This window comes from Triturus cristatus, chromosome 1_1, assembly GCF_964204655.1.
Source record: "Triturus cristatus chromosome 1_1, aTriCri1.1, whole genome shotgun sequence".
Taxonomy (NCBI): Eukaryota; Metazoa; Chordata; class Amphibia; order Caudata; family Salamandridae; genus Triturus; species Triturus cristatus.
In genome coordinates this window covers 54,919,553-54,943,930 of record NC_140579.1, presented here as the reverse complement: position 1 = coordinate 54,943,930, position 24,378 = coordinate 54,919,553, and the positions used below count along the sequence as shown (strand labels likewise).

Below are 24,378 nucleotides of genomic sequence, written 5' to 3'. Positions count from 1 at the left end.
TCAGCTATGAAAGTGTCCCATTGGTCAAAATAACCTTGAAGTCGGGGCATTCAGTTTTGATGCTTACAGGGATGTTGTTCCAGATCCTAGGTGCATAGATGAAGAAGGCCTTTTGCCTTGTTTTTTTTTCTTTCTTGCACTTCTTTGTCTGCAGTCTGATGGTACCTTACATCGGTGTTCCAAAATCCATTCAGGTGGTGAGTTTACCATCAAGTTTGGCGAGGTGCTGGTCAGGATGGCATTGTAAATACTGCCGCTGGCTATAAAGATGAATGTGGCCTGTGCACACCCAAACATACCCTCTCTCTGCTTCACGAACAACAAAATCCTGTTGGCAGTGCCTCACACGTCTTTTTGCCATTCATCTGGGGAACATTGTCTCTATTATCTATTCCACAATTCTTTGAAGAGAGTTTTTCTGAAATCCCAGATGCCTAAGTTCTACACATGAAATTTACAAGGCACTGGACAATAGTGAAGCAGATGCACATTGAGAACTTAGAACCCTAATCCACCCTGAGAGGGGTGCTCATCGGTGCTCATAAATGAGTTTTATACTTAATATATTTGTTTTTAGCTGATGTGCTTTCATGCTTCTAGAGAATATCACAGGACAAACTGAAAAGTCTTGGACAATGCTGTAAGCTTAGTTAGGCAGTTCTTGGCACAGGTGGACATAGGATGTGTTTCAGGCCTTCGCCTTTCCGACTTAAAAACATTTACCTCTGTAAATGGCCAGTTGGCTCTGGGCAGGTGTGAGAGGGCTAATCCAGCTGTCTCTTATGTGCTTACACCCGAGTATGGTTCTTGTGATTTACAATGACTTTATAGATGAATCAGGCTGAGACATTTGAACCTTTATCCGGTCTTCCGCCTTGGGCCAATGCGATTTCCCGCCATGCCGAGACAATGATCGTCCTTTGCTAGTCTGACGTACATGAAGTCCCGTCTTGATTATGGCCATAAAATGGTATGTGCATAACCACAGAGGTTAGCATATGTCCAGGAAATGTGAAGATTCTGGAGTTTAGTAGTGCCCAAAACATGTACAGTTATTTCAAAGTTGTTTATAGCGAGGTCTGAAAGTGTTGAAGCCTCAACACTAGTATTTGTAGATTCGGGTGATTAGGGTACAGCAGTTGTTGGTTAATTGGGTAAGGCAGTTGACGTTAGCTAATTAGGGTACAGCTGTTGATGTCGGTTGATTAGGGTATGGCAGTTGATGTCACGTAATTAGGGTGCAGCAGTTGATGTCAGTTAATTAGGGTACAGCTGTTGATGTCGGTTGATTAGGGTATGGCAGTTGATGTCACTTAATTAGGGTACAGCAGTTGATGTCAGTTAATTAGGGTACAGCTGTTGATGTCGGTTGATTAGGGTATGGCAGTTGATGTCACTTAATTAGGGTACAGCAGTTGATGTCAGTTAATTAGGGTACAGCTGTTGATGTCGGTTGATTAGGGTATGGCAGTTGATGTCACTTAATTAGGGTACAGCAGTTGATGTCAGTTAATTAGGGTACAGCTGTTGATGTCGGTTGATTAGGGTATGGCAGTTGAGGTCACTTAAGTAGGGTACAGCAGTTGATGTCAGTTAATTGGGGTTCAGCAGTTGACTTTGGTTGATTAGGGTGCAGCAGTTGACGTCGGTTGATTAGGGCTCGGCAGTTGACGTTGGTTAATTAGAGTACGGTACGGTAGGTGAGGGCGGTTGATTACAGTATTGTAGTTGACATCGGTTAATTAGGGTTTGGCAGTTGACATTGGTTAATTAGAGTACTGTACGGTAGGTGAGGGCAGTTGATTACAGTATGGCAGTTGACATCGGTTAATTAGGGTTTGGCAGTTGACTTTGGTTGATCAGGGTGCAGCAGTTGACGTCGGTTGATTAGGGTTCGGCAGTTGACAATGGTTGATTAAGGTATGGCAGTTGACGTTGGTTAATTAGGGTACGGTACGGTAGGTGAGGGCAGTTGATTACAGTATGGCAGTTGACATTGGTTAATTAGATTTTGGCAGTTGACATTGGTTGATTAGGGTACGGCAGTTGATATCGGTTAATTAGGGTTCGGCAGTACGCTGCCATAATACTGAAGTTTAAATAATGACCTGCACTTCTATTGACCCCATAGTATGGACTTGCACAATATCATCAAGATAAGCAGGTGTGGAATTAACAGTAAATATATACTTCCCAGTGCATAGCATACCTTGATGATAAGTGAAAGTCAACCTCGTTGAGTTGATAAATGTGCTGGCCTATACTGTGACATACACCCAGGTGCAAAATATTTAGAACACAGTTGTCATTGTGAGTTTCTTGATAAATCCGTACTTAGGCAAAACTACCTGAATCCAGATGTGGAGTTGCGTTAACTTTCTGCGCGGACTTGTGGTCTTACCTGAAATCATTTACTCTGGGAAAATTGGGCAATAATACACAAAATGTGTATTAAAACTGGAGCCAGATGTTGTTCCCCATCCCAGCCTGGGCAACTCATAATGGAGGGGTAAAAACAATTTACCGGGGGGGGACTCAGAATGGGCCTGGGTTCCATGTGGTATTTTGGGGCTATATGAGATTATGCCGGAGACTTTGATAAATGGGCATCTTCTGCCTACTTTTTCCAGTAAATCCAGAAATACAGTTTTAAGTTGACTGATGGATACACGTCTAGAGGTGACAAAATGCAGTATAAGATATTTCCCTTTATCCTTGGGTGTGGAAAGCTGATGTAGAAACTAAGGTCAAGATGATCTAACCAGATGATGGAAAGGTCGGTCAGAGCATGAATCTGTACACTGATAGCAAGCCATGAGTCGAAAATATGATCCTTAACCTTCATGGCAAAGTCAATAACTTGTTGTACTTGGGTCAGAACATGACTTATGAAGGCTTTGTGTTTATTTTAAAGGCCCCTGTCCTAAAAAGACTACGACCTTGAGCATAGAGGATGATGTGGACCCCCGACACAACCATGCCTGTTACAGCCCCAGAGTCAAGTATGGTAAGTGAGGGGGAAGGATGGGTAACGGGTAGGCTAAGAGAAACAGATTGGATTTGGAGAACACTTAGAGCCAAATTGATCAGAGTTGAATTGACCTTGTGCCACGCAACGGGGCGCAAGAGCGACGCAGGTTGTAAGTTAGATTTATCAAGCCACCTTGTGTGGCCCCGTGTGACTTGATACATCTAGAGTCGCTGCATTGCATTACTCTGCCCCAGGGAGCCAATCCCTGGGTGGAGCGCAGGTGTTCCGATGCATTCACCCATAGATTTTGGTGCATTTCCAGATTTAACATTATTGGTAGACCTGGGAATGGGTCATAATGCTACGCGCTGCCAGGGGAGGCGTAAGAAGGCGAAATATCATTATTCTGCAGCACACATGGAAAGAGGAAATTACCTCGAAGGATTGTTTTTGTGCAGGAAGGTGCTCCTTCCTGCACAAAAACAATCCTGCTTACAATGCGTGGATTGGCGGCATTCAGCACATTGTGAGCTAGCGCAGGGAAAGAGCCATATAATGTTAAATGCAGCGCTTTCCTGCCCTTTGCCTGTAGCTCAGCGCAGCAAGGTGACTTGCAGCGCTGTGGGATTATTTTTCCAAATATGCCCCTTAGACTGGAGCCTCTGGAGTCCCTGTAATATAAATGACTGAGTGAGGGTCTGGTAAAGCCAGCTTTAGGGCCCGTGTGAGGCTGAGGGGCTGAGGCCCTTGCACAGAGGCTTTCAGCAGATTGTAAGACACTATAAAGGAGATTAAACGACCTTTGCTTGTCTGCAATGTGTATCCATAACATATTGACTCCAAGCAGTGCTTAATTTGTAAAAGAAAGAGTGCTGGTGCCCGTAGTTCTGCGCAAAAGCCTGAATAGGATGTTAGTCCTATCTCCACCTCATGCCTCTTTACTCCACTGCCAGACACTGCTGCACCTTTATCTCATCCTTGCAGCTTCCTGCTTTCTCTCTTTGTGATGGTTTTTCCATACTTCTCTTCTTCCGTTTCTCTGATTTTGGTGGTTTTCCCTCTGTTGCTCTTAGTAAATGTCTGAGGTAGGAAAATAAGTGCTAGTCCCTAAAAATAGGTGCCAGTGTCCCCACCAGCAACCACTGGCTCAAATTAAGCACTGGTTACATGAATACACAGAGGGATGTATGGGTGGATCCAGGAAGTGCTTGTAAGCTCCCAGGACTAATGCTCTTTCAGAGACCTGACGTGGGTGACTCTGTACCACAACCAGTCTTTCAGAGGCACCATCATATCATGACACCTCCTGGTTTTCTTGCAATGTTGAAATAAGTGAATTGTAATTGACCACGTCCCAAAGCCCGCCATCTTTACTAACCCCAAAACTCTCCTTTCAGGATACAAAGTCAAGGTGGTGGAGTTTGCTGAGCTGAACAGTTTTGTGGTTTACAAGGCACAGATCCTCGAAGTCCTGCAACGTTGTATGTATCAAACGGCACAAGGCCTGCTGAAATGCCGGGGGGAAGGATAAGTGGGGGGGGCTTGGATCCAGGGTGGAAGGAAAGTTGCATAGTTTGGGGATGATGGGAATACAGACTTGTAGAGTTTGCGTCTGAAGTTGGAGCATGTGGAGAGTTCTTGCTTTCTCTGGATATGAATGTCCCTATTCATATAATTATGCTCTCTGCCAGGGATTAATAGCTATTTATTCTATTGTATTTATTTGATATATTTTTGTCGCTACATACATTACACAAGTATTTGTAAAGCGCACGTTCACCCGTAGGTATCTTGGCGCTGAATAACAGATGTTTATTGTTACCCAACTCAATGGTACTCATTTTATCGACCTCAGATGGATGAAAGGCTGAGTGGACCCGCCAGGATTTGAACCTGTGACCATGAGGTCGAACACAGGCCCCTGCAGTGGAAGCATGAGTCCACTGAGCCACCAGACCCAGCCAGACTGTCATCTGAAAGGTTTTGGTGGGAAGAAGGCAGTCTAGAAACAAGTGATCCTAACATCATGAGTGAGAATGCTGGGGGCTGGACACCCGTCGACAACGAGTGGATTTCCAAACAGTAAATCCTCTGTGGGGTTGAGCTGGATGGATGGGGGGTTTGGAAACAGTGGTGGCTTAAGAGCGCAGGAACCCCCTACTTACCGGCTTAAGTTTGGCAGGTTAGGTCTCCTGTAGGTTCAGAGGCATTTGTTCGGCAGATATTTTTTGAAGATGTTATTTAGGTGAGCTTGAACCCACCGGTGCAGGTCTCAAGTGTGTTCGCTCTTTTATCGGTGGCAAGTGTAGAGTGTTCAGTGCAGGGGTCATGTGAGCTGCGGGACGCGGTCTTAAAGTGAGACGTGCGGCATGATTTGTTGCCCTTCGCAGACTCCTGATTCTTTTAGCTAGTAGCCTAGTGTAGTCATCAGTACAGTGCCCCACACTGTTGGAGGGCCAGTGAGGGTAACATTCTTCCTCGTGTATATGGATGCTGGAAGACTCTTTTGACCACCCTTTTAAGTCCGTACATCAACTTCTCTTCTGAGTCAAGTGTGACCGCAGTTCAAGCACTGAAGCTCTTCCCAAGGTGGTCCAAGCCAATAAGAATAATGGACACGGGAGTCGGACCCTCACGCCGACTCCCTCACTGAGGCCGAGCTGGCTTTGCTGCACCCAGTCTTGCCCCTCGCTAGGCATGGTCTGGTCAAATGTTGGTCACGTACCCCGTCCCGCAGCTTCGGGTGCAGCTGGGTATCATTAGCGAACATGTGAAAACCTCAGGTACGACTCAGTGATCTGGGAACGAAGAGCCTTGTATGCAATGAAAGGCGGGAAAAGTGCCCATTCTCCTGGCATCCTGCTGGAGACGTGACCATGGTGGAAAGGAAGGTGGCAAACTCACCATGTATCGCCCTCTTTGGATTTCTACCTTAAGAGTGGAATGATTTAGCGATCAGTCACGACTCTTGAGAGCAGAGAGCCAAAACTATTGCCCTTTCTACTAACTTTTTGCATTTGGCAACTGTATTTGAGGGAAGTCACAAATCTGATCCAATGACTCCACATATAGCCCCTGATGCTACCTGTGCAACACCTGAGGCCACACAGCAAGCCACCTAGCAGAGAGGAGGGGGGGCTGGTCTCTGTGAACACCCTCTCCCACCGGTGACCCTGCAGCCATCTGCAACCCTTCCCATCATGCCATGTTTTCATACAACTTACTACACAGTGTTAAAAGTGTACGTATGTCCTCTGTAACTGAACGAAGACTATGTTCTAGCTCTGGTGTCAACACCCCCTATGTCTTTATTGCAGTCACCTTCTCTGTATGCCTGCTGTAAACTGGTGAAGCCTTTGGTATAGACTGTATTTGCATAATGTGCTCCAGTGCTCTTCAGGGTCACATTCTTCTACAGAGAAGAGCCTCTGCATGAAAGGTGCCTCAGAAGAAGTCCAAGCTTGGCACTTATGCACCGGGGACACAGGGCTCCTAAACAGAGTGTGAATCCAATGGGCAGCGCCCATAGGGCCACCACCTCAGGCCTGTAACTGAGGGGACAGCACTTGTGTAGCACATTATAGGGAGATAACCACCTCTAGCCACCTAATGCAGACAGTTTTCTGTCCCAAGCTCCTCGGAGAACTGAAGGCTGGGTGCAGAGGGTGGTTTTGCCTAAATCTGGATTCTGAGTTATGCACAAACAAGGCAGAAAGCCATGAATTTACCCACAGAATTCCTGAAGATAGTACTGAAAAAGCAAGGTAAAATGTGCAGTAAGACGATGGCGTTAAGTCACATGTTATGCCTCATCCTGTGGGACTTTGAATTGAGAGGTCAAATGTCCAGGGGCGGGCTAGCGCGGCAAACTGGTGTGACCTCTGGTGTGACCTCTGGCGTGATGGTCCTAGTCCAAGTCCCTCTAACCTAAGGTCAAATGCCTGGTTTTCATAGTTTCTAATGGCCAATCATATCTTTCTATTTATAAAACAAAGCTGAACTTGCAGCATGAAAGTATCAACAAGACTAAACAATATGGCGGTAAACGTGTCATCTCGATTCACATATTAATGATACTCTCCATAACTAAAAAATAAAATAAAAACATGCTAGCTGCTACAGTGAGCGTCCATGACATTAAGGCAACATCCCTGGCTGACAGCAATACATATGTCATCCTACATAGTAAGCACATATGATCCAAACATCTCTGTGTATGGCTAAGAATGTCACGCTTTCTAGAAAGAGATAAATGACGCTGAAATTAGGCATAGGATAGAAAACAGAACAGGCATACATGGCAGCCGTCACAGCAGTACAACTGATGCAGCCGATACCGCCACACTTCCTGATTTGACCAGAAACACCAATGACACCATCCATTTCCAGGCTGCCATTTGGCACCTGATCCTCAGGCTGAGATACTAAGAGCTTCTGTCGATTCCACAAACCCTCACAATGTATTTATTTATTTGAGAGGTTTTATATAGCGCTGGCTAGACCTAGAGGTATCAGAGCGCTTTACATGCGTAATGGTATAGAACAAAAATTCAACAGCATGGAATACCAACAAGTAAACAAAATAGAATTGTCTAGAATTTACACATATAAAATAGTTAGATAGATAGAGCGAGGGCTATATACATGTATAACATGGAAGTGGGAGATCAGATTTTGAATAATGGTATGGGATGGAGAAGGGCAGGAAGGGCAGCAGGTATTAGGAAGTTAGACGTGAGAAAGGGGGAGGGAAGCAGAGGGGGAAATCTTGGTGGGAGAGGGGGAAGTGGAAGGGGGATGGGAAGGACTATGAGAGGTAGCGGATAAGAGCAGTGAGGAAGGGAGAAAGCTGGGCGAGTGGAATGTAGAGGGAGGGGAGGGGGGAGGAGAGAGACAGTAGGAATGTGGGGGGAACCAGAAAAGTGCAAGGGGTGAGGGAAAGTTCAGGGTGCTGGCTAAGACCCTCAATATGTATTGAGGAGGTGGATTTTGAGGGGTTTTTTCAGCTGATGTAGGAAGGGTTGCATCGCAGGTCTTTGGGGAGGGCGTTCCAGATGTTTGGGGCATTACCGCAGAAGGATCGGGATTGTGTATATTTTTCTTTAGTAGGGGTGGGACTAGGAGGAGAGCATTGGTGCTTCTCATGGGTCGTGTGCTGGCCGCTCTGCAGAGTTTATTAACGAGGTATGGTGGTGTATTTTTATGCCTTTGTGAGTAATGCAAGCAGTTTTGTAGGCAGATCTGCCTTCGATGGGGAGCCATTTAAGGGATTCGAGGGCTGGGGAGATGTGGTCAAAGCATTTGCAGTCAGTGATGAGCCTGGCTGCAAGGTTGAGCACAGATTTGAGTGGAGCAAGGTGGACCTTGGGATTCCGGTGAGGATGGCATTACCATAATCAATACATGAAAGTACCAGAGATTGGACTACTAATTTAAAGTCATCTGAAGAAATAAAGGGCTTAATTTTCTTTAGATGATGGAGAGTGAACAGGGCTCCTTTAGACGAGTTTTTGATGTGCACATTTAGAATTAGGCTATTATTATTCAGATGATTTAATTGGAACCAGGATTGAATCTTAGAGAGGGTGTTGTTAAGGTGTAGAATGTCCGCGTGGGTTTTGATCTTATAGTAGAGTTGGGTGTCATCGGCATAGAGGTGGTAGTTGATTCCCGCTTGTTTGAGAATGAAGGTGAGGGGTTCCATAAAGAGGTTAAAGAGAGAGGGAGAGAGAATAAATCCCTGGGGGATTCCTAGGGAGACCGGAGTGGGGTTTGATAAGCAATTGAGAATTTTGATTTGCTGTGTTCGGTGCTGGAGATAGGAGACGAACCATTTATGGGCAGAACCATTGAGGCCTAAGCGATCTCTGACAACGTTTAGAAGGGTTGAGTGGTTAACTGTGTCGAACGCGGCGGAGAGATCAAGGAGGATAAGTAGGCAGGTCTCGCCATTGACGAAGGAGTGGTGGATGTCATTGACAGAGTTAAGCGTGTCAGTTTCGGTGCTGCAACCTTTCCTGAAGCCTGGCTGTAGGGGGTCCAGTAGGTGGATGTCATCGACAGTGTTAAGCATGGCAGTTTCGGTGCTGCAACCTTTCCTGAAGCCTGGCTGTAGGGGGTCCAGTAGGTGCATGTCATCGACAGTGTTAAGCATGGCAGTTTCGGTGCTGCAACCTTTCCTGAAGCCTGGCTGTAGGGGGTCCAGTAGGTGCATGTCATCGACAGTGTTAAGCATGGCAGTTTCGATGCTGCAACCTTTCCTGAAGCCTGGCTGTAGGGGGTCCAGTAGGTGCATGTCATGGACAGTGTTAAGCGTGGCAGTTTCGGTGCTGCAACCTTTCCTAAAGCCTGGCTGTAGGGGGTCCAGTAGGTGGATTTCATCGACAGTGTTAAGCATGGCAGTTTCGGTGCTGCAACCTTTCCTGAAGCCTGGCTGTAGGGGGTCCAGTAGGTGGATGTCATCGACAGTGTTAAGCATGGCAGTTTCGGTGCTGCAACCTTTCCTGAAGCCTGGCTGTAGGGGTCCAGTAGGTGGATGTCATCAACAGTGTTAAGCATGGCAGTTTCGGTGCTGCAACCTTTCCTGAAGCCTGGCTGTAGGGGGTCCAGTAGGTGCATGTCATCGACAGTGTTAAGCATGGCAGTTTCGGTGCTGCAACCTTTCCTGAAGCCTGGCTGTAGGGGGTCCAGTAGGTGCATGTCATCGACAGTGTTAAGCGTGGCAGTTTCGGTGCTGCAACCTTTCCTGAAGCCTGGCTGTAGGGGGTCCAGTAGGTGCATGTCAGCGACAGTGTTAAGCATGGCAGTTTCGGTGCTGCAGCCTTTCCTGAAGCCTGGCTGTAGGGGGTCCAGTAGGTGCATGTCCTCGACAGTGTTAAGCGTGGCAGTTTCAGTGCTGCAGCCTTTCCTGAAGCCTGGCTGTAGGGGGTCCAGTAGGTGCATGTCCTCGACAGTGTTAAGCATGGCAGTTTTGGTGCTGCAACCTTTCCTGAAGCCTGGCTGTAGGGGGTCCAGTAGGTGCATGTCCTCGACAGTGTTAAGCATGGCAGTTTCGGTGCTGCAGCCTTTCCTGAAGCCTGGCTGTAGGGGGTCCAGTAGGTTCATGTCATCGACAGTGTTAAGCATGGCAGTTTCGGTGCTGCAGCCTTTCCTGAAGCCTGGCTGTAGGGGGTCCAGTAGGTGCATGTCATCGACAGTGTTAAGCGTGGCAGTTTCAGTGCTGCAGCCTTTCCTGAAGCCTGGCTGTAGGGGGTCCAGTAGGTGCATGTCCTCGACAGTGTTAAGCATGGCAGTTTCGGTGCTGCAGCCTTTCCTGAAGCCTGGCTGTAGGGGGTCCAGTAGGTGCATGTCATCGACAGTGTTAAGCATGGCAGTTTCGGTGCTGCAACCTTTCCTGAAGCCTGGCTGTAGGGGGTCCAGTAGGTGCATGTCATCGACAGTGTTAAGCATGGCCGTTTCGGTGCTGCAACCTTTCCTGAAGCCTGGCTGTAGGGGGTCCAGTAGGTGGATGTCCTCGACAGTGTTAAGCGTGGCAGTTTCAGTGCTGCAACCTTTCCTGAAGCCTGGCTGTAGGGGGTCCAGTAGGTGGATGTCCTCGACAGTGTTAAGCGTGGCAGTTTCGGTGCTGCAACCTTTCCTGAAGCCTGGCTGTAGGGGGTCCAGTAGGTGGATGTCCTCGACAGTGTTAAGCGTGGCAGTTTCAGTGCTGCAGCCTTTCCTGAAGCCTGGCTGTAGGGGGTCCAGTAGGTGGATGTCATCGACAGTGTTAAGCATGGCAGTTTCGGTGCTGCAGCCTTTCCTGAAGCCTGGCTGTAGGGGGTCCAGTAGGTGCATGTCATCGACAGTGTTAAGCATGGCAGTTTCGGTGCTGCAGCCTTTCCTGAAGCCTGGCTGTAGGGGGTCCAGTAGGTGGATGTCATCGACAGTGTTAAGCATGGCAGTTTCGGTGCTGCAACCTTTCCTGAAGCCTGGCTGTAGGGGGTCCAGTAGGTGCATGTCATCGACAGTGTTAAGCATGGCAGTTTCGGTGCTGCAGCCTTTCCTGAAGCCTGGCTGTAGGGGGTCCAGTAGGTGCATGTCATCGACAGTGTTAAGCGTGGCAGTTTCGGTGCTGCAACCTTTCCTGAAGCCTGGCTGTAGGGGGTCCAGTAGGTGCATGTCCTCGACAGTGTTAAGCGTGGCAGTTTCGGTGCTGCAACCTTTCGTGAAGCCTGGCTGTAGGGGGTCCAGTAGGTGGATGTCCTCGACAGTGTTAAGCGTGGCAGTTTCGGTGCTGCAACCTTTCCTGAAGCCTGGCTGTAGGGGGTCCAGTAGGTGCATGTCCTCGACAGTGTTAAGCATTGCAGTTTCGGTGCTGCAGCCTTTCCTGAAGCCTGGCTGTAGGGGGTCCAGTAGGTGCATGTCATCGACAGTGTTAAGCATTGCAGTTTCGGTGCTGCAGCCTTTCCTGAAGCCTGGCTGTAGGGGGTCCAGTAGGTGCATGTCATCGACAGTGTTAAGCATGGCAGTTTCGGTGCTGCAGCCTTTCCTGAAGCCTGGCTGTAGGGGGTCCAGTAGGTGCATGTCATCGACAGTGTTAAGCATGGCAGTTTCGGTGCTGCAGCCTTTCCTGAAGCCTGGCTGTAGGGGGTCCAGTAGGTGGATGTCATCGACAATGTTAAGCATGGCAGTTTCAGTGCTGCTACCTTTCCTGAAGCCTGGCTGTAGGGGGTCCAGTAGGTGGATGTCAACGACAGTGTTAAGCATGGCAGTTTCGGTGCTGCAACCTTTCCTGAAGCCTGGCTGTAGGGGGTCCAGTAGGTGGATGTCCTCGACAGTGTTAAGCGTGGCAGTTTCGGTGCTGCAACCTTTCCTGAAGCCTGGCTGTAGGGGGTCCAGTAGGTGGATGTCCTCGACAGTGTTAAGCGTGGCAGTTTCAGTGCTGCAGCCTTTCCTGAAGCCTGGCTGTAGGGGGTCCAGTAGGTGCATGTCATCGTCAGTGTTAAGCGTGGCAGTTTCGGTGCTGCAACCTTTCCTGAAGCCTGGCTGTAGGGGGTCCAGTAGGTGCATGTCATCGACAGTGTTAAGCATGGCAGTTTCGGTGCTGCAGCCTTTCCTGAAGCCTGGCTGTAGGGGGTCCAGTAGGTGGATGTCATCGACAGTGTTAAGCATGGCAGTTTCGGTGCTGCAGCCTTTCCTGAAGCCTGGCTGTAGGGGGTCCAGTAGGTGCATGTCATCGACAGTGTTAAGCATGGCAGTTTCGGTGCTGCAGCCTTTCCTGAAGCCTGGCTGTAGGGGGTCCAGTAGGTGGATGTCATCGACAGTGTTAAGCATGGCAGTTTCGGTGCTGCAACCTTTCCTGAAGCCTGGCTGTAGGGGGTCCAGTAGGTGCATGTCATCGACAGTGTTAAGCATGGCAGTTTCGGTGCTGCAGCCTTTCCTGAAGCCTGGCTGTAGGGGGTCCAGTAGGTGCATGTCATCGACAGTGTTAAGCGTGGCAGTTTCGGTGCTGCAACCTTTCCTGAAGCCTGGCTGTAGGGGGTCCAGTAGGTGCATGTCCTCGACAGTGTTAAGCGTGGCAGTTTCGGTGCTGCAACCTTTTGTGAAGCCTGGCTGTAGGGGGTCCAGTAGGTGGATGTCCTCGACAGTGTTAAGCGTAGCAGTTTCGGTGCTGCAACCTTTCCTGAAGCCTGGCTGTAGTGGGTCCAGTAGGTGCATGTCCTCGACAGTGTTAAGCATGGCAGTTTCGGTGCTGCAGCCTTTCCTGAAGCCTGGCTGTAGGGGGTCCAGTAGGTGCATGTCATCGACAGTGTTAAGCATTGCAGTTTCGGTGCTGCAGCCTTTCCTGAAGCCTGGCTGTAGGGGGTCCAGTAGGTGCATGTCCTCGACAGTGTTAAGCATGGCAGTTTCGGTGCTGCAGCCTTTCCTGAAGCCTGGCTGTAGGGGGTCCAGTAGGTGGATGTCATCGACAATGTTAAGCATGGCAGTTTCGGTGCTGCAGCCTTTCCTGAAGCCTGGCTGTAGGGGGTCCAGTAGGTGCATGTCCTCGACAGTGTTAAGCATGGCAGTTTCGGTGCTGCAGCCTTTCCTGAAGCCTGGCTGTAGGGGGTCCAGTAGGTGCATGTCATCGACAGTGTTAAGCATTGCAGTTTCGGTGCTGCAGCCTTTCCTGAAGCCTGGCTGTAGGGGGTCCAGTAGGTGCATGTCATCGACAGTGTTAAGCATGGCAGTTTCGGTGCTGCAGCCTTTCCTGAAGCCTGGCTGTAGGGGGTCCAGTAGGTGCATGTCATCGACAGTGTTAAGCATGGCAGTTTCGGTGCTGCAGCCTTTCCTGAAGCCTGGCTGTAGGGGGTCCAGTAGGTGGATGTCCTCGACAGTGTTAAGCATGGCAGTTTCGGTGCTGCAGCCTTTCCTGAAGCCTGGCTGTAGGGGGTCCAGTAGGTGCATGTCATCGACAGTGTTAAGCATGGCAGTTTCGGTGCTGCAGCCTTTCCTGAAGCCTGGCTGTAGGGGGTCCAGTAGGTGCATGTCATCGACAGTGTTAAGCATGGCAGTTTCGGTGCTGCAACCTTTCCTGAAGCCTGGCTGTAGGGGGTCCAGTAGGTGCATGTTATCGACAGTGTTAAGCATGGCAGTTTCGGTGCTGCAACCTTTCCTGAAGCCTGGCTGTAGGGGGTCCAGTAGGTGGATGTCATCGACAGTGTTAAGCATGGCAGTTTCGGTGCTGCAACCTTTCCTGAAGCCTGGCAGTAGGGGGTCCAGTAGGTGGATGTCAACGACAGTGTTAAGCATGGCAGTTTCGGTGCTGCAACCTTTCCTGAAGCCTGGCTGTAGGTGGTCCAGTAGGTGCATGTCATCGACAGTGTTAAGCATGGCAGTTTCGGTGCTGCAACCTTTCCTGAAGCCTGGCTGTAGGGGGTCCAGTAGGTGTGTGGAAATTTAGCTTGCAAACTGAACATTATCTGCGCCATCTTGCCTCTCCCCAGCGCCACGCACAGCGAATGCACGGCCGCCATTTTAGGCACCCCACTCATTGTCAATCGCCAGCGCGGTCCCCTTGGCGCTGCAAGCATCCCCCACGCGCTGGCCACCCCCGCTCTCTCATACAGGCCATAAACACTCTCCTTCTGCGCGACCCTGCTACGGAACCACTTCCGACCGACAACCCATACATGGTCATACCTCTCCTTTGATAACCCCCTTCCTCTGCGCCCCCTTGTCCGAACTGGTCCCAGGCCATCACCTAGCCCTGCGGATGCAGTTTATTGCCCCTACTGTAAGGGAAACACCCCACATCAAAGGGATTACAGTAGAATCAAAGCCCCTACCCCCTGAGACCCGGCCGGTTGCACACACCCCCGGGAATTAGCGGAATTCCCTGCTGCGCGATAGCCATCTCCCACTGCGGGTAGGGTGGGAACCTCTACTGTAACCATGTGTGGGATCGGATCTGAGCCGGGGCTTCAGGGGATATTTCCCCGCACATCAAGGGAATCTCAAGAATGTACTATGTGTAATAAAGCAATAAACCAGTGTATAAGAGACCAGGTCTCAGAGATGCAGTTAGAGCACCTCGTGACGATACCTTGCTGTCTGATCTGATGTGTTCTGCTCCGACGGAATAAAACCTTGTTTCCTGCCTTCCAGTCTCCGGCGCCTGCCTCTTTTATTGGTAAATTATCGAGTGGTATGAGAGGCGATTTCCGCCGGGCAAATACTTGAAAGGATACCGACTGAAACTGCCGCTACCATTTAACAGGTGCATGTCCTCGACAGTGTTAAGCGTGGCAGTTTCGGTACTGCAACCTTTCCTGAAGCCTGGCTGTAGGGGGTCCACTAGGTGGTTGTCCTCGACAGTGTTAAGCATGGCAGTTTCGGTGCTGCAACCTTTCCTGAAGCCTGGCTGTAGGGGGTCCAGTAGGTGCATGTCATCGACAGTGTTAAGCATGGCAGTTTCGGTGCTGCAACCTTTCCTGAAGCCTGGCTGTAGGGGGTCCAGTAGGTGCATGTCCTCGACAGTGTTAAGCATGGCAGTTTCGGTGCTGCAACCTTTCCTGAAGCCTGGCTGTAGGGGGTCCAGTAGGTGCATGTCATCGACAGTGTTAAGCATCGCAGTTTCGGTGCTGCAGCCTTTCCTGAAGCCTGGCTGTAGGGGGTCCAGTAGGTGCATGTCATCGACAGTGTTAAGCATGGCAGTTTCGGTGCTGCAGCCTTTCCTGAAGCCTGGCTGTAGGGGGTCCAGTAGGTGGATGTCATCGACAGTGTTAAGCATGGCAGTTTCGGTGCTGCAGCCTTTCCTGAAGCCTGGCTGTAGGGGGTCCAGTAGGTGCATGTCATCGACAGTGTTAAGCATGGCATTTTCGGTGCTGCTGCCTTTCCTGAAGCCTGGCTGTAGGGGGTCCAGTAGGTGCATGTCCTCGACAGTGTTAAGCATGGCAGTTTCGGTGCTGCAGCCTTTCCTGAAGCCTGGCTGTAGGGGGTCCAGTAGGTGGATGTCCTCGACAGTGTTAAGCATGGCATTTTCGGTGCTGCAGCCTTTCCTGAAGCCTGGCTGTAGGGGGTCCAGTAGGTGCATGTCATCGACAGTGTTAAGCATGGCAGTTTCGGTGCTGCAACCTTTCCTGAAGCCTGGCTGTAGGGGGTCCAGTAGATGCATGTCATCGACAGTGTTAAGCATGGCAGTTTCGGTGCTGCAGCCTTTCCTGAAGCCTGGCTGTAGGGGGTCCAGTAGGTGCATGTCATCGACAGTGTTAAGCATGGCAGTTTCGGTGCTGCAGCCTTTCCTGAAGCCTGGCTGTAGGGGGTCCAGTAGGTGGATGTCATCGACAGTGTTAAGCATGGCAGTTTCGGTGCTGCAGCCTTTCCTGAAGCCTGGCTGTAGGGGGTCCAGTAGGTGGATGTCATCGACAGTGTTAAGCATGGCAGTTTCGGTGCTGCAACCTTTCCTGAAGCCTGGCTGTAGGGGGTCCAGTAGGTGGATGTCCTCGACAGTGTTAAGCGTGGCAGTTTCGGTGCTGCAACCTTTCCTGAAGCCTGGCGGTAGGGGGTCCAGTAGATTGAAGTTTTCAATGTGTTTATCTAATTGGAGCTGGACACACTTTTCGAGGGCTTTGGAAAGAAGGGGGAGATTAGAGATGGGGCGGAGATTGTTAAGGTCATTGGGGTCAGCCGCAGGGTTTTTAAGAAGGGAAGTGATTTGCCCAAGTTGAAGGGAAATAGCGACGCAACCCATGGCAAGGGAGGTGTTGATGATAGAGGTCCAGGAGGGGGGCAATGATGTGCTTTAGGTCTAGAACACAGTTAGCAGGGAGGGGGTCTTTAGTGTGGGAGGACGGTTTAAGTTTAGCAATGATGTTAAAGACAATAAAACATGACTCCATCCAAACAGCATGGTTGCTTCCCTTCCCCTCCTGACACATGTGAGAGGGCACATTAGTCCCTTTCAAGCTTCGTCCTTTCATGCAAGTCCCGCCACGTTGCATGCGGCCAAGAGTTGAAGGGGAGCAGTCTGAAAGCTTTGAGTGGCCATGCGATGCGCGCAACCTGTAAAGTGTCTCACAGTATGGTCGCAAAGGTATCTTTAGCCTCTAGCTTCCTGCAGCTATTTTGCTAATTTTCTCTTTCTTCAAATCCATTTGAAGTCAAATGATTCATGATGTAGTAATTCTGCGTAGTAGACAATATTTTGGGCAGTCCATATGGACGTTGGTTCACCGAAATGCCTGGTACAGCGGCAGTGAGATCACATTCCTTAAGATTGAATCCCAGTCTCGCGCTTTGTCCATCGCTAGCCTCTTACTTGAAGGCATGAAGGAAATACTACAAAAAGTAAGTATAGTTAATTGATTTATCCTGATCTTCATTCCTGTGGCTGCCTACATGCCCCCTGAGACCATGGGTAGCAGGGGCAGTGCCAGGGATAGCAAAGGGGCAGCCAGGAGCAGCGGCTGAACGGCCTGATTATGTTTATTCAAAACTCGCTTTCATGGTTTCGTGGCACCAGAAGATCATCGTCGGAATCTCTTCTGCCATCACTATTGTGTTGTAAACATAGTTTACAAATATGGTACCCCCATGAAGCTAATAAGAGGAATTGTACATCCAATGGAATGATATTTAAGTAAACTATAATTAGAGCACAAGATTTATGTTCGACAATATGTGTGTATATGATATTTTGACATCCATCCATTGAGATCTGTATTTGAGGTAGGAAAAATGCTTTTCTGTATAACATTTTGGTAATTGTTACCCGCAAAGCCGGATGGGATACTTGGTATACTTACTTCATGTGAATCAACCATACAAAAATTGTATTTTTGAATACAAACTAATGAAGATTCTGTTATCCATTCTTTCTCGCTCTCTCTCTCCCTCTCTCTCTCTCTCTCCCCCTCCCCATCCCTCTGTTTCTCTCCCTCCCTCTTTATCTATCTCTCTCTTTCTCTCCCTTCCTCCCTCTCTCTCTCGCCCTCTCTCTCCCCACTCTCTCTGTCTCTCTCTCTCTCTCTCTCTCTCTTCCTCTCTCTCTCTGCCTTCCCACCATCGTGCAGCCAAGGATGAAAAGATTAAGGCGGGACATTTCCGAAATTTCATTCAGCGCAAAGCATGCCGGATGGAGCTGAAGAATGGAAAGGAGTACCTTTTGATGGGCCAGGATGGGGACACAAACGACACTGATGGAGAGTGAGTGACAGCTTAGAGACACACATATCCCCTCCCCCATCTCTCAGTCTCTCCTCTCTCAACTGTCTTAACCCATGGAAATAATTCAGTGTATCAAGCCATTGCAGTTTAGCTATAATATAACTATCAGGATCATTTGTGGAAAGAAAAGGTATAACATCCTTACAGTGTTTCTTCCCATTATCCTTGCCTGAAGCACAACCATAAATCAAAATATAATACCCAGAAGTAGCTCCTTACCTCTTGCTTGTATTACTTCCAGATTGAGTGCCGTACCGAATACTTAATATAAGATTAAGATTATTAGCTGGGAAACAATATTTACAGAACTGAGCTGCTTAAGTGTCACTTAGGTGCAAAAAATGTTGGATTTGTGTATTTAAATTTAAAGTCCTGATTTCACAGAATCAGGATTTGTGCATTTTTCCAAACAAAAATGTCTGCATGTAGGGAGAGTGAAATGGAGGAATGGAATGACATGTTTTGGGATGCCCATGCAACCTCTGGAGAACACCAACACATTCAGATCGTATTTGTCATCCACAAATGTTTACCATCATGAATTCCACTCTAGGGGCACACAGATAACTGCTCTATGAGTCAGGGTCCTTCCTTGTGTGAGCGGGACCAGAGCCAATGAGGCCTTTTGCCTGACACTGATACCTGGTGTCTATCCTGAGAGAAGACACCATTCCCTGAATCTTGCTATGTGTCCCTGAAAACACGCAAACATCAGCAGCTCACCTTACAGAGGATGTCACCGTTTACATTCACAGGTGGAGGCATCTCTGGATCTTGCTCACAGGTAAAGCACTGACAGGGGCAAAGGCTGACATGTGGCACAGTTGTACTAGCACTTTGCTCCAGGTTTGCTTCAGAAGTGACACAAACCAGTGCATAGTGTTGAATTGGGATTTACTTTCCAGCATAAATCTTGCATCATGCTGGAAAGTAACACCAAGTAGCTCTACGCCCTGCTTTGTTTGGGTAGACCAGGGACGTTACATGGGCTTTCCCAAGGAACCACCCGTGGGTCATGACACGGAGCCCAATGCGCTAAAAAGGTAATAAGGGCTTTGCGCCAAAAGTGAATGCCTCCTTGAGGCAGGTACGACATTGGAGGAAAGGTTTCTTTTCTCCAAACCTTTCCAGCTTTCTATGTGTGCTGTACTGTGAAGGCCACATGCACGTGGAACAGATTTAAACTATGTCTAAGCATTGTATTCTGAACTGGAAGATTATCCATCCAGTAAAAAGCCCATGCTAGACATCACACACTCGCAGCCTCGCACCATGAATGTGAATGGTCTTAAGGGTGCTCAGTGATGCTCCACCAGGAGCATTTTTGTGGGGCGTCATACCAGAGGTGTCCCCTCTACCATGACCCATTGGCACAGTAACTGTCTGCCTCCTAGATCTAAAGGTTGTATTTATTTTCTTGACCAGGGCCAAGGCATCGTTGAACTGTTCAAGGCCTCCTGGTCAGTGACTGTCGTCATTACAGGGGCAGAGGCTCCACCTCCCCCTCTTTCTCATAATATAATAAATGTTTGTCAGATTGAGCAAAGGGCAGACTAACAGACACTCACCATGTCAGGGTCAGACATTTGCACTAATAGGTGCTGGCAGCCAGTGCCAAGGTTTGAGGGCAGTGACTTCATCAGCCTGGGAAAGCTCTAGGAGGAACCTCCCTTCTCACAGCGAGGGGTAGCGTCATGGATAGAGTCACTGATTTAAGCCCTCAGTGGCCCTAGGACTGACTGTCTGACAGGGGTGATGCTTCACATCACCCTTCACTAATCAGCCACAGGATGAGGTGGGATCCGCAAGTCTCAATGATTCCACCCCTGTCTGCAGGTTAGAGAAGATGCCAGTCTCATTGGCTAACCCTTAACAAGGGGTAGCCAATGAGAGGAGGTGGGGGGATCCACAAGTCTCAATGATTCCACCCCACTCTGTGGATTAGAGAAGATCCTAGTCTCATTGGCTAACCCTTAACAAGGGGTAGCCAATGGGAGGAGGTGGTGGGATCTTCTGCTTCCAGCCTCCCTCCTGAAGCTTGCAGCTCCTTCCCGAGCCATTGTGCTTCTCCCTCCCTCACCCGCTGATTCTGCCATCACCGCCGTGGCTCAGTAAGCACCTTAATAGAAATGTGGGTGCTTGTGTTTATGTATGGATGTATATGTACTAACATATGTCTGCTTGTGGAAAGGTGTGTATGTTTGCGTGCTGGTGAATAGATGGGTCTGCATGTGTGTGCGCATCTGTGCTTGTGAAAGGTTGGGTATAAGTTGTGTCCATGGATGGTGTACGTGAGTGTGCACATGTGTCTCTGACCCATTACTTCTCCAGGTTACCAGATGCCACTAAATGCTGGTAATATTAGCATCAATAGAGTCTAAACCAATTATAACTTTTTCTTAAGAAACCTTTGTGAATTCTTCAAGACTGAGGACCAGGGCACATGTTTAGCTGTGTGATTCTGTGCAAACACACTCAGAGCCACTGTCCTTACGTTTGGTGTCTGCATTTCAGTTGCTAGCAATAAAAGCGAATACCTCAGCCCTTTCTTCTCTATCGAACACTCTGGCGTGTTACAAGTGCATGTGATAGAGCGGAGGATAGACATATCTCGACAGATAGGGAAAGTAAAACATAACAACCTAAGCCAGTTTGACCTGCTGGTAATATGTGCAGGAATATGTATCAGGATATCATGGGAAAAATATTGTGAGACAAAAATATTGCTGGAAAATATCAAAGACCAAAATCTTGCGATGGTAAATATATATAGGTCAATATAGGCTTATTATACTAAAATCCATATGTAGATAACTTGACAATATTTAACTGCACGACACCTAGATGTGGAGTTAAGAATTGTAAATCTATACTTACGTATATTTAATCTCACTATATTTTGGTTGTTTAGGCAACAGTATGTTTGTATCACAATATTTCTATACTCAATATTCTGACACACAACCATGTGCAACTGTGGGACAGTATAGGGTGTTTTACATCAGAATTGTATTCATGTAAAGAATAACCTTACTTAGTGCATCCCTACTCATACACATGTTATAATCCCAAAATTAATTTTGAGCAGCAGCTCATGACTGGTAGTCGTACCATCCCTGAAGAGTTTCCCTCCTTCCTGCAGCTCTGCCACCTTTGTTGCCCTTACACTTCCTGTGAGCTTCACCCAAGCCCTATTCCACTCTCCATTTTAAACCCCAACCCCTAATGCTACATCTCCAGCACCCTACCCTAATTCCTTCCTTTGTTCCAAGCGCTTTAAATACCAATATTTACAAGTCATATTCATATGTAATGCTTCCTTTTGTCTCTTGCTCTCTTTTTTCCCTAATAGGCTGCAGTACTTGCTTGAGTCCAACTCCTGGATCGAGGAACTTGCGACTGAAGGGAACTGCAGAGCCTCCATCCACCGGAGCAAGTGCCGGAAGATGCAGAAGTTCATGGAGGACTATCGGAACAATGGCTGCATGGTCTAGGGAGCCAGAACAGGGCTCCTGGAGCAAGACCGTATAACCTTTACTTTTTGGCACAAGTCCTGTCCACTACAACTCTATTGATCTTTTCTTGAAAAGTAGATGGGATCTACTTTATGCATAGTCAGTTTTAATAAACAGAAGTAGATTTTGCTTTTCCTGTTTCTACGGTGACTGGAATGTGTCATTTCTTGATTTTCCTGTGTAAGACAGTGTTATTTGTGTGATAGTCACATGATAGTCAGTACTTGAATCTGGCACAGCAGAGGGTCTAAAGGAAACTCTAGAAAGGAGGCAAGCCATGCTATGGTGTCGAGCAGACATCATAAATGCAGCTAGATGGTACTTCCTTCAGTGCGTTGCATGTGGAGGTGGGTCAGAAGAAGATGCCTACTGAGTTGTCTGAGTGTGAGTTATTTTCATGTCTGTTACAGAGCAACTCAGGCCATTGTTTGCTCCTTAGATCCAGACGCAGCCTCTATCCAAGTCTAATCCCCTGCTTCACCCTGCCACCTCCCTCCAGCTGGGCATAGGTTGACAATTTCAGGGCACAAGTGGACTTCAGTATGGCAGTGCAAGCACCAACATGCCCGTGCTGCAATTGGCAGCCCTTGGTGAAATCAGATTTGTAATTGATCCCTGGGGACCTGCAGAATTCCCAGATTTCCCATCCGCACTGCTGTGTGTGTAACTAACAGTGCAAACAGAATCCTCAGGATTCCTCGGGACCAGTGACCCAAAAACACAAAGATAATCCTGAGGTTTAGCTTTGTGCCTTGGCCTGCAGGTTATGTTATGTTATGAGGATTTATAGGGCGCATGGCTACCCAAAGGCTTCCCAGCGCTAGGTATGAGACATGGAGAAGCGGGGGAGGAAGGAGGTTAGTCGCATTTGTTAAACAGTCAAGTTTTCCGTTTTTTTCTGAAGGTTGCGTCCGAGGCTGTGAATCTGATCTCCCAGGTATGAATCTACTTGTCTTCCACTCTTGTGGTCTCAGGGAATTCACAGGTGTTCTCTCCCACCTGCATGCTCGACACGCAAGCTCAGGATGCCCTCGGGTGAATTCTTGGAGATTCCTTGAGCCCCGGAGCTGTAGAGATGAGTTCTAATTGTGTTATAGCTAGCAGGCCCCCAATATTCTTCTACCCCTCCAAGTTGTGATACAATCTGGAGGTCACTCTTGGCAGTTGACTGGTTGGATGTTGGCGGGGCAGAAGTAGGGATAATGCCAATCCGAGAGACCTTTGCCTTTGCAAATGGCAGCAGGAGGTGAAACATTGGCATATAGCAGGCCAGTCACCAAAGTTTATACAGAGATTTATGTACAGACCTTCCAGCTTTACTTCCAGAATCCTGGAGTTTTGTGTAAAACAAAGGGACTAGTCACAATATTTTCGGGGTGAGTTATTAATATTGATGCCAATCAAGATCGACTTGCACTATTTTGTCAAGGAAACATGGGCCGAAATTTTCTAACACTATGCAGAGTGTTGTGGTGGTATTTACTGTCCAACACAAATCAGGATTTGCATTTGAAAGTAAAGCAAAAGTAGCGCTATTTGCAACTTTACAATACTTTGCATCATGGGCATTCACATGCAACCACACTTGGTTATGGCACAAACCCCTATCTACAGACAACTGCAAACAAGGATTTAATCCAAAGCCTTACGCCTCCTTGAGGCAGTAGCAACTGGGTAGCAAGCTTTAAAACGCTCCACATGTTTCTAGCTTCACATGTACACTACACTGTATGGCACACATACAAAGAAGGAAATGTATTAAATCATATTTTTTGTATTGGAAGGTTCCCCTTCCAGGAAAAAAACACAATGCTTGATAGAACGCACACATCTTTGCAGTATAGCACAAGGGTATGTTTCGTGGTGCAATGCGGTCTAGAGTGCACCAGACGAAACAATTCTGTCTCTTTCACGTTCTCTCAGTTTCACACAACTCAGTGCAGCAATTTTGTTTGCGGTGCTGCATTGCATATGTCTGCCTCTAAATGAAGAGTCAGAATAGTAAATCTATTCTTATCCAGTATTGGATCTTTCATAGATTCACATGCTTGAATCATTCCCCGTTGTTGAAGTCGGAGTACCATGGTACTCTAATAAAGCAGTAAGTATAACTAACATAGACGACAATAGCAGTAGCCTATCTATGTCCTTTTTAAAAAAGGACCAAACATTGAACTATGACCAATCAGTTCGTAACACCCTCTAGAACCTTCCCAAGAGAGGCTGACTTCCTCAGATTTTCACTCTACGTCGTGTGTGAAGGGAGTCTCCCTGAGCTCCGCTCAGTTTCTCTTTTTCCAAAGCTATTTTCAACTACTACTCCACTATGTCTGACACAAAAAGCCTCTTCCGTCCCTGTAAGGCTTGTGGGAAGAAGAGTGTGTATGTGGTTGACCCTCATAAGAACTGCATTTACTGCCTTCATCCCAAACATTAGGAAAAAGAGTACAAGATCTGTCACACTTTCTTCTCAAAACCTCTTGAGGGACAGAGAAGGTATGCTGCTAGTGTGGGTTCAGAAGACGAAAGCTCAAATGTCGTTTTCTAAGGAAGATAGTGACACCTCTTCTGGGTCACACAAAAGGGCTAGATCCAATGATGGAGCGCCAGAGTAGTCCAGAAAATCTGTGAAGACTTCTCACCAGCCTCACAGCTCTAACAAAAAGGAGAACCAAAGACATTTCTCCTCAGAATCATCCTTACCTGGCTCTTCAACGTGAAAGGATAAAGATTGCCCTCATGCCTCATCTGCTGAGCCATCCACAAAGCCAAAATCCTTTTCTAAATCGTTCTTGACGACACCTTCACTGTCGACACCAAGACTGTCGATGACCACCAGTACCACTTTCTCGTCGAGACCGCTGATCACAACACCAAAGAAAGAGGGCACTCCTGTGATAACAACACTGATGACGCCACCATCGATGACAATTAAGATTTCTACTATATCCGGCAAAGTCTCTCTTCTACCTCCAAGTCGTCTTTTGGACATTGAGCAGGAGGAAGATGGGGATTATGAGGAGGATAGTCATTATTACCAACAGTACTATCCTCTATGAGACAGAGTGTGTTTTTCAGATCTTTTTCCTCAGTGGGATACTGCACACATTCCTGCCTCCTTGATACAGGACCTCCAAGCAATGCTAATGGATTATCTGAGGCATTTCCCCATGAACAGCCTGGTGCACCACCACAACCTGCCACCCC

General features: G+C 48.0%; 1 protein-coding gene across 1 annotated transcript in view; it reads left to right on the top strand.

The window, feature by feature from the left end:
• Positions 1–21,315, top strand: part of LOC146869372 (complement C4-like) — a 536,657-nt gene extending 515,342 nt beyond the window's left edge. Inside the window, exons 38-41 of the mRNA XM_085599650.1 lie at positions 2,915–3,007; positions 4,369–4,452; positions 17,503–17,635; positions 21,009–21,315. Of these exons, the coding sequence (XP_085455776.1) occupies positions 2,915–3,007; positions 4,369–4,452; positions 17,503–17,635; positions 21,009–21,150 (452 nt within the window). The 3' untranslated portion in view covers positions 21,151–21,315. The remainder of the gene's footprint in view (positions 1–2,914; positions 3,008–4,368; positions 4,453–17,502; positions 17,636–21,008) is intronic.
• The last annotated feature ends 3,063 nt before the right edge of the window (positions 21,316–24,378 follow it).